The sequence below is a fragment of the Oryzias melastigma genome, linkage group LG20, assembly GCF_002922805.2.
Source record: "Oryzias melastigma strain HK-1 linkage group LG20, ASM292280v2, whole genome shotgun sequence".
In the NCBI taxonomy this organism is placed as follows: domain Eukaryota; kingdom Metazoa; phylum Chordata; class Actinopteri; order Beloniformes; family Adrianichthyidae; genus Oryzias; species Oryzias melastigma.
The window spans coordinates 7,188,101-7,199,019 of NC_050531.1; the positions used below are offsets into that span (position 1 = coordinate 7,188,101).

The 10,919-nt window shown below is 36.7% G+C and overlaps 1 protein-coding gene across 1 annotated transcript in view; it reads right to left on the minus strand.

The window, feature by feature from the left end:
• Positions 1 to 9,754: 9,754 nt before the first annotated feature.
• Positions 9,755 to 10,919, minus strand: part of dnajb6b (DnaJ heat shock protein family (Hsp40) member B6b) — a 23,884-nt gene continuing 22,719 nt past the window's right edge. The window contains exon 10 of the mRNA XM_024280245.2: positions 9,755 to 10,538. Coding sequence (XP_024136013.1) covers positions 10,429 to 10,538 — 110 coding nt within the window. The 3' untranslated portion in view covers positions 9,755 to 10,428. The remainder of the gene's footprint in view (positions 10,539 to 10,919) is intronic.

The window sequence follows — 10,919 nt, forward strand, 5'->3', positions numbered from 1 at the left end:
ATGGTTTAAAAGTGGCAGAAAATGTGGACCCCATTGGGTTTGTCGGCAGTTTCTGTAGTGGGCCCATCTGTGTTTGGCTTAATTGGGCACTCAGTGGGTTAGCATGCTTTGCTAGCCAGCTTTCCCGATGTAGCATCCTTGAGAGCTCAGCTGTAGCAAGCTAGTGAGGTTTGCTGTAGCGAGCTAGCGAGTTCCGCTGTATTCAGCTTGTGAGCTATGCTGTAGCAAGCTAGTGAGGTTTGCAGTATTCAGCTAGTGAGCTATGCTGTAGCAAGCTAGTGAGGTTTGCTGTAGCGAGCTCCACCGTCTTGAGCTCCGCTGTAGTGAGCTAGCGAGTTCTGCTGTAGTGAGCTCCGCCGTCCACCGGGTGGCTGGCTAGCGTAGTGAGCCAATCTACTGAATCCTCACTTAAGTCAATGAGGACAAACACAGGTGGGCCCACCACAGAAACTACGGACAAACCCATTCAGGGCCCACATTTCCTGCCCCAACCGTATGGGGCCCACTATGCCTTGCTGGCTGGGAATTATGTTAAAATACGCTGCTCCACTCCATTCTGTTGCATGCACTTGCAGACAAATAGATCCATGTACGTCTTCGTTTTCCTCGTCCGAGCTGGCATCTAAAAACTTTATGACTGGCTAGCTCTAATACTGCTCACCATTTTTGTTGCACCAGAAATGTTAGGGGCTGTAAGATAGTGGTAGAAAGTGTAAACAGACAGCTCTCAGCAATGGAGCGAGGAAACTCAACTCTGAGTTTAATTTCTAATGAACTATTGTCGCTGTGCAGAAATGTCCCAGGAATTTGCATAATCATAATTGAAAATCTACTAAGACTGCTTGTAAAATAACTCAAAAGATGATTGGGGTGGGCTTTTATGCACTAGACTGCTGTCTAAATGGGCATTACGCGATATTATGAACATAAATTGTTGTTGATTTTATATATATTTTATATATATTTTATAGGATCTGAGACCCTGTCACCAAGCCTATACATTTATATTACAGCATAAACTATGGGTAGAAAATTGCATTTTTTTAAATTAAATATTTGATCATTTCTTTTCAGTTCAGTTTACATCGGCTTATAACGTATTTCAGCCAATCACAATCGAGAAATCATACATCTTGGAAAATGCTGTTGGCTGCATATTATTGATTTTATGACTGGAGTCTGCGCCAGTAGACATTTGAGTGCATTTGGCCCACGAGCCAGACTTGGGACATGCTGTCTTAGCCCAAAGCAGACAGTCTAAAGTCATTAACTCTGTGTTTAGAGAAGAATCATTTAAAGTGTGATGTTTCTTTACAGTCTTTTTTTTTACTAAAGATGGAGTCCTAAAAACAGAAGCTCACCTTAAAAAGCAGTTGAGTGTTCCTCCACATTTCTGAACCAGAGAGATCGATGGAAACCAGGTAGAGGGAGTGATATCATCTTGATGAAATGAGGTCACTGGAAGTTTCTACTTTGTAAAATAAAAGTGACATTATTAATAGCCTTTTGTCATGAAGGCAGATGTGGTAGTTTATTGGACTCAAATCAGCTTTATATCTGTGCCTGTTAGAATTACAAGCTGATTTTTTTGCCTCCATAGTGGCATAGATTTACCACAATAAAAACATTGTCTTATATTAGACTCCCCCTACATGCAAATGATTTAAAAAACACTTTTTTTTGTTCATCTGCTCCATTGTAATCACGCTCCATTATTCTAAAACACTTTGACCGTCATCTCGTGTCAGATAAGCCTGATGTTGCCCTCAAAAGAGCGTGATCTGTGCAGCCCCAAATGGCCTGACAATATTTTCTGTGATGATGCATTACACTGATGCCTTCCTCTCCATTTCGGAGCAATCTTTCTTTTTCCTGCCTACTTGCACAGTCGGAGAAAGAAGAAAATCACAGATAAAGAGGTCAAAAACATCCATGCATCAATGAGACATTCTGACTTGGATGGGTCTGCTTTTAAATTTACACATTGATTACACAAGTACATTTAAATTTACATTTTTTTTCAGGGATGATACTAGTCCAAAAACAGAAAATGCATGTAATGAACCCACAGAGCTGTTTTTTTTCTATGCTTTTCCCTAAAATGGCAAATTATAGATCAAACCAGTCTAATCTGTCAGATATGCAATTTGTTCCAATCTGGAAGCAAAAAGCACCAGTGAAAGTATTTAAACAGCACAATAAGTGTAACAAAAGCCCTCTCACTCTGCACATAAAATGTTATTTTAGAGTAAAAAAAAATGATTTACATATTGTTTCTTTGAACCACTGCATGCATGTTTTACTGCAATCGGGTCCTGATTGCTCCCAGCGGGAAAGAGGCGTTTTTGTCATTTAAATAGCTCGGCGGATTGTTCCCTTTATATTTTTGTTCGAAGAGTTTGAATTTACACTTTCCTGGATTCAGTAAGGCGCTCTAATCAGCACACCGGCATTACTTGTAGAAAGTAGAAAGTCTTCTCTGGAGAAAAAAAAAAAAAAAAAAAAACTCAGATCATTGCAGCTTGACGGCATTTAAGAGAAGCCGCTTCCTTCAACTCCTGTAATGAAAGAAAAAACAACAGATACTTGCTTTTTGAGTAAGATTGTTCTTGTGTTGTGCCTTTTTGTTTCAGGATTTCATTATGGGATGTTGTCCTGATATGATACCTTTGGGTGAGAAATCATTAAAAGAATGTTAATTGATGAGAATGTAGTAGCAGTAATTTGGGGAATGGATAATTTATATTTTTCTTTCTATTTATCTTTCACAGTTTGAATTTAGGACTTTTTAAAATTCTATTTTATACTTTTATTGTGTTCTATCAAACCTCCAGAGCAGCATAAAGTCCAAGTTTCAGCAAAGGAGCTGTTATGAGATAGCATGAAGATGGAAATAGGTCTCATTAAACTGACCTGCATAGCCTCTCATGCAGCTCAAAGGTTTTTAAGGTTGTTTCCTGCGGGTTGGGAAGGTTTGACACGATGCAGAACAAAAAAGGTTTAGATTGGCGGCTCAAAATAAGGAAGTAAAATATTATTGCTTGTGAGTACTATTTTTGGTTAAACCTATGCCACCTCTGGATAAACAGACCAGGAGGATGACAGCAAAAAAGTTAGCTAAATATGCTATATTGCAGGGGTCAGCAATCTAGGATACACAGAGTAAAAGACAGTGGCATGCAGGCTCAAAGAATAAAGGAAGCTAAACTTCTTCAGCCATTATCCATTAGGAATGGAGCTGCTAAAAACCACGCCCCCTCAGAGGAGATTTTGGAAGCAGAGGCTTCAGATTAACATGAAAAATGGCGTTTTAATATATTTTTGTTGTAGGATTTGGTGAATAACTTTACAATCCTATTTAAAAAGCTACTGGAAACATTTACAAATAAAAATTCCTGGGGGGATTTTATTAGTTTGGCAGACATTTGACAGCATTGCAGAAGTGATGCCTGGCAATAACCCTCTCACTCATGGGGCAACAACACCAACAGAATTGACCTTAACTCCCACAATGCACTCATGCTGTGGGCAGGATCACTACCTGACAAATAAAGATGAACATCAGAGAAAACAAACAGGTGCGGACCAAACAGCTCAGTGTGAACAGTCCGTTTGTTGTACATATTTTATGGTCTGATTTTGTAATTATGATATTTTTATGGGTGGTGCAAGAGAGTCCTGGTTCAAATCTCAGCTGGGTTGCTTCTGTGTGGAGTTTGCATGTTCTTCCCGTGCATGCATGGGTTTTCTCCTGGCATTCGAGCTTCCTCCCACAGTCCAAAAAGCATGTTTCACAGATTTATTGGGGACTCAAAATCTTCCCTCAGGTATGAATATAAGTGTGTGTGGCTGTTTGTCTCTGTGTGGCTCTACAATGGAGTGACAACCTCACCTTTATCCAACAGTAGTCAGGATAGGCTCCAGTAACTCCAGGGGACTGGAAGTTTGAGGTTAATGCTACGGTTACATCCACATCTAGGGAGGCAGCGGCAGAATCTTCCAGACTTTATGCCACCGTCCTTTATTTATTTATTTATTTTTTCTAAATTGTGGGTGTGGTCATAAATCTAGTCAGTCAGGCCCACTTTTTACAAACTCCTTGGCGGCTGGTGGCCGGTGATATGAGCGTCCGGCGTCCGGACACATTTACATAATGGCGTCATCCAGCCGGTTACTAAACTGCCACCGTGTAACCTTAAAATGTGCGCGGCGGCCTATGTCAACTTCTAGAGAAAAACCGTCCCATCACCTTAAAATTTTAACATTTTTTTAAAACTTCTGCATCCACTGCACAACATGCCGAATTTGCTAAAATAAAAGGTCGCTGCACAGTGAATTTTTTTTACATGTGACTGTAGCCTGAGCAGATGAAATTATGTTTTTCATGGATGTTTAGTATAAATGAAAAAGTTTCAGTGTGCATTCTCTTATAACTATCTCCCCATTTTTAGAAAATATAACAATAAAAACTCATGTCATGTGACCATATCTGAAATGATTTCTGTCACTTTTCTTAAAACCAACATTAAATTGTTTCTTTTCTGAGGATCCTTTTTATTCCAGGTATTCGCTTAGCACAATTTCAACTCTGATCTTTTTTTGTACTGAGTCTGAGGAGCATATCTAAAGTTTATTATGGGCTCACTTCAAAGCTGCGGTTCACTAAAACTACATTATGCACTCGTGTTCCCCGCTGAGCTGCTGTATCCAGGGATTAAGGCACGTTCAGAGTCTATATGAGAAAACAGCCTCCTGAATCAGAGGAAAACTTTCGGCTCCCTGCAGTGAACGCTCCTGCAAGCTATCTCTTATATAAGAAACGCCCAGCAGTTGGGCTCAAAATTCAAAGCTTTTGTTTAAACTCACATATAGGCTTTTTTATTAGACAAGGAACAATAAATAATTAAAATAGAATTAACAATTAATCACTTAAGAATCTAAAGATTTAGTTGAATGTGTAGAATGGCAAGAAAGGACCCAAAATGTAGGAGTTTTAGATAAAATGCAAGGAAAGAGTTTTGTTTTTTTTTTCTAGGTGTGAATCTTCATGCATGTTAGCTAACTAAAAAGGACTTTTGTTTTTATGCTTTCTCTCTCCTAATCTACTGAGTGCACTATAAAAAAAAAATCTCACTCCAATTTAACTGCACCTAAATCCCTGTCTGACAGCTGTTCCAGAATAAAGCCCGTGCAGGTGGCTTTTTGTTTCCCCCCACGTGTTCGCTTTTTATCTCATCTCAGTGGCACGAGGAGGCCAAATCAGTTTTTTTTTCTTTTGAATCCTTGTTCATCAAGCTTTTCTGACCCTAACATTTTTGTAATTATTTAAGTCTCGGGTGCATGAGGGGAAACCGGAACAGTCCGGTCTGTTCAGATCAGACAATTTTCTACTTCTATCATGTACATATCTCTGGATATTATTACTGACATTTATTTAGTAAATGTAACACTGTAACGGTTGCTCCATTTTCATTGATAATGACAATAAAGGCCTATCTATCTTTCACTAAGAAGCTGTCAAAGCAAAACATGATAAAAAGACATTTTTACTGCATTCCTGCTTTTCATATTTAGATACCTGGCAGTTTGGAGATCCACTGGAAATTAAAAAAGAAAGTGTGTATGTCTAAGAAAAAAAATAAAAAAAAATAAGAAAAGTTTTTACTAATTTTTCTAAGTCTTAGACCTATGATACATTATGTTAAAATCCCCGTATTATCCTTATTAGATATTTTGTAGACTTGTTCCAGCATCTGGATTCTAGATAATTTGAGTTTCATATTTCACAGATATATATTTATTTATTCACTTAATTTTGATTATTTATATACTTATATTTCATATTTAGTTACACAGGATGAGATATTCCAACTTTTTTGCCTCTTTCCTTTTAAAAACATAAGATGGTTTAAAATTCTGTTGTCATTTCAAGATACGTTAAAAAGTGAATAATTTTTTTACTAAATTTCTGCATTTCACATTTAGAATATATTCAGATTGGAAAAGTCTTCTGGTCCAGATCGAGTCCTGAACTCTGCATTTGGTCTGTATGCAGGCGGACATTTTTATTTCAAACCAGCACCTGTAAACAAAATCATGTGACCAAAGATCTCTTCAGTCATTGGCCGGGAATTATGAGGGCGGGGCAAAGCAACAAGAGAAGGAATAATTAAAAGTAAATAATAAATATACTTTTTTTAACATAACCTAAACATAAAGAAAAAATAGCATTTTTTCTAAATATGAAATAGTTTATAACTTTTGACTGAGGTTTGCATGACATCCTTTCAAAATAAAAGACACCCTCTGCCATTTCTGGTTCCCTCAGTGCAGCAAATGTAGGTAGTGTCATGTCAGCAGTCGAAAAAAAAATCAACATTATATTTTACCATTGTTGGTTCATCTCAGCCAGAAATTACAATCAGAAATAAGTGACCCGTGCTGTAGTTTTGAGACCATAAGGAACTCCTAAAATCTTTGATTAAAAGGAAATCTGCTTTATAATCTGATGTGCCTTATGAATACATTCTGGCTGTGCATTAATCTCTAACTGATATTTGGTGGAAAACGGTGCTCAAAAATCTGTCAAAATTTTTTAATTCAATTTTGATGAAGTGCACTTCTATCTTAGCTCAAAATAGAAAAGTATTTTTATTTAACCGTTGGAGCCATAATGGAGGGGTCAAAGAGCTACATGTGGCTCTGGAGCCTCAGGTCTAGTTGTTCCAACCCGAACACAGAGCTTATTCAGACTGAGTGAACCGGAGCTCAGTCCTATTGGAAACGGACACAGACCACCTTGAAAGATCTGTCAGAGAGCGGTTCCTGGTCCTGAAACCAGTTGAATTCACCGCTTGGGGGCTTTCAGACTGAAAATGTGTTCTGGATATTGGGGGAAACAAAGTCTGATTCATATTAACCAAACCAGATGTCTGAAAACTGCCTATTATAACGAAATGCCAGTAGAAATTTTGAAAAGTATTTAAAAAAATTACAAAAACAAAAAGTGCACCTATATTACATAATGTTAAAATCCCTCCAAATATATGACTTTTTCTATAAGTTACACTGTGTTGATTGGATATTTTGTACATGTGTTGCAGAATCTGGATATATCACTTCCTAATCATTGGAGTTTCAAATGTCATTATTTATTTATAATACATTTTAATTTATATAAATCATTTCAAATTTAGCTTGATTAATATTGTTTGTATTTATATATTTCATTTTTAGCTATATAGGACTAACTTTTCTGTGTCAGATTCCCGCTTTCTTTTCAGCAAAACCTTAGTTTTTATTTTTAACCTTTGACCATAATAGACTGAAATGTCTGGTTACTAAACTATTTTTGATAACAGTACTAGTATTGATCTTTTATTGGTTCCTTCCTATATATGTGAGTTGAAATAGCCAGCCTTAAAATAATATTTTTTTTTGTGTTTGACATGAGATTTGTTGATTGTTTTTTTTTTGTTTTGTTTTTTGTGGCAGAAAATGCATTTTTTTAACCTGTCATTTAGCTGTGTAATATTTAGATAATTACATTTGATTCGACGTGATGATGGATGTCTATAAGTGCTTCTCTTCCTTCATTTGCTTTTTCTTTCCACCCCTAAAGATGCAACAGCCTCTGCCTGACACATAGACGGATAAAGTGCCTCCAACCTTTGGGAGGTGAAAATCCTCAAAGTAAAAGTCACTCTGAAGATTTCACAGATGTTGCTTTTTTTATTTTCTAGCAGGAGGACGGATGTGGAGTTTAAGTCATTGAAGGGAGATGGGCCACTGGCTTTGCACAGTTTAATTAAACCCTCAGAGACTGCTGGCTGCATGGGAATAAGGGCCAAATGAGTTGCTGGGTCATGTGTTTGCGTTCTGCTACATGAATAATACAAAACACTGCAGGCTCATTCAAGTAATCTCACAGAATTGCTTCTTCCAGAGCTCTTCCTGCGTGACAGAAAAGTCCAGAACGTTTTGTCCCTGATCCCGCTCAGCCACCGCGCTCAGAACAACAGTAGGTGAAAATTCATAGCATTGCAGGAAACGAGGACAAGTGACTCAGCGCATTAAGAGAGTGCACCTCGCATAAATTTTATGACACGCTGGAACGGCAGCAATCTGTTCAAATAAAAGTCAGGATAACCCTTTAAATTGCATTAGGAGTCAGTGGGAGGGAACAAAAAGGAAGTATTTAGCTGATCTGAATAAATTACCTGCCAGATGTGTAATAATATTTTCAGGTGCAGCCATTCACTGTGGAATGACCAGCTGTTCTCTCGCCTCCCAGCTGATTCTCCTCTGTTCTCTAAAACCCCTCTGCTTGAAACTCTTTTTTATGAATCTTTAAATCTCATTTTCTTTTCATGATTATGCCAATTTTAGCCAAAATTCTCAAAAATTGTGTCATTTTCTAATACATAGTGGCTGCAGAGCGGCTGTAGTTCATTAGAAATTCAGCTCAATATATTTTCTTTTTCAAACATTTTATTCATCTGCTCCTAATTCACAAAAATTCACAGAAAGCGCAATTTATAGCTTAATTTTCCTAATATATGTCTCCCATCCAGGTTAAAAATCACCAAAAACATGGTTTTCTTCTGAGTGGATCTTTCACATAAATATGCCTATAGTGAGATGTTTTTATTTATTCTTTGATGTGTTATTGGTGCATTTTTAAAGGCATACTGATGGAGCAAATATCAGTGTTTACTTAAACAAGCCTTTAGGGCTGCATTAGAAAGAGTGATGGAGCAAAGGATGACGCAGCCGCTGCGATCTTTTATTTCTTTATTTCACTCACTCCCTCAGCATCACATCTACTTTTTATTGCTTTGTGAACACCCCTACTTTGTAAATAAAGTGAATTTTGAAAATATATTTAAAAAAACGAACCATTCATTTCATTAGAAGCAGATCTATGGAATGTTTCTGATAATCCACCTCATAAAAGAAATAACATGGAGTTTGGACTAAAACATGCTTTAATTTGGCCTAAAACTTAATTTTGAACATTTTGGATCATATCTACTGTTTTTACAAGAGCTATGGTTCCCCTTTGTGGGATCAATAAAGTTTTATTCTATTCTCTTTATGTCACTAATTAGCAACTTACCATTAAATCCAAAACTTCTTAACTTAACATCACGTTGAACGTTAAAAAACGTTAAATATTTTTTTATATATATTTGTAATTTAGGTCAACCATCCCTAAAGAAATAGTTGTAACAGTGGCTTCTAAAATTTGTAATCACAAGTGACCAGGAACATTTCATCACAAAACAGAAAATAAATATTTAATTTAGTTTTTACTGTATGGCTATTTGTATTTTGTATACTGTCTTTTAAGTTTGTTTTATGCTGTGTGTTTTTTTTTTTTTTAATAACATCAACCTGCCAGAAAAATGTAAATATTCCAGAAAAATCTGGCAAACTAAGATGTTATTTTAACTAGTAATTAATATTCAATATCTCTGTTTTAAATGAACATTTTATTTATTTATGTTTTTATGTGCTCATGTATTTATTTATGAATGACCATGAAGGGGTTAAGCTAGGCGCAGTTCCATACATTACCACTAGGGGCTTCAAACATTGTCAAATCATACAATCTAACTTTGTATTCATTGTCCAGCTCTTTTACATGCATTTGTAAAAAAAAAGTCTGTTTTACTTTCATGAGGCTCATTTTAGTTGCATTACCAGCAGTAAAATGCAAGATTTTTGTCTGACGAAAAGAAGATAACTCATATTTTGGACACTTTTCTCCAAGCATTTATTAGTGTCCATGAAAAGTGAACACCTTTTTAATCAACAGTCTGCATTTACACTCACAATTCATTTAGAAAAAAATCAAACATTGATAAAATGAGGGGATTTGATTAAAACAGCCCAAATGAGAAAAAAGGAACAGCCTGTGATATTCTCAAACATTTTTAACCTGTTTCAGTTCATTATCCTCCTTTTCTTTGTCTCTTATAAAGGAAGTATCCCCTGAATAGCCTGACCTTCACATACTCTCACATGCTTCACAGAATTAGCACTGGAACTCTGTCTCAAACAAGGCTGTTCCTGCGATTCTCCTTCCACCTGGACCCCTTTGAAAAACTTCTGAAACACACGGTAAAACTTAGGAAAGTCCAATCATGAGAGATGAATTGGAACTCAAGGTTCCATTAATAATAAACACAGCCACAGCTGAACCGCTAAAGCGCGTCTCGGACAAAATAAACCATTAAACTGAGGCCTCTGCAGGCGAGCATCTGGCTGATATAAGAATGTGGGAGTTAAGCTTTGCGTTGCTGCTGATTAACAAGTGGAGAAATGAAGCAGCAGTGAGGCTGTCTCAAATAATTAGCAAAAAAAACTAATGCCACAAAGAACTCACGGCGATCAAACATCCTGTTCTGTACAAGTGAGAAGAGTTCAGAAAAAGGCACCGAGTCCACTGAATCTGGGGAAAAGGCGTCCAGCTCGCTTCTTTTTGGATTCCGCCTCCTTCAACCAAAGTTTCTTCCTTTTGGTATCCACGTGTCCTTCAAAATAAAGCACAAAGGTGTTTCAATATCTTTATAATAATCCGTATGCATTTCTGAGACCCCCTGTCTAAACTTCATCAATGTTTTTTACGCTGTAGTGCATCATCACTCCACTAGGGGCAGTAGAAGAACTTTTCATTTCAAAATGGCTGCTTCCATGATATCTCAAACATTTTAGCTAATTTAGAAAAAAATATGGTGAGAATAACTTATCTATTGTCATTATTTAAAAAACTACTGTTAATTATGTGCTGATAATGAGTTCTTTATAATACTGCTACACAATGGGTAAGTAAGATCTTTTTTCCAGAACACTTGTTAATGCTTTTGCAGCTTAAACTAAATCAGCAAACATATCATAGTTGATATTATCCATAT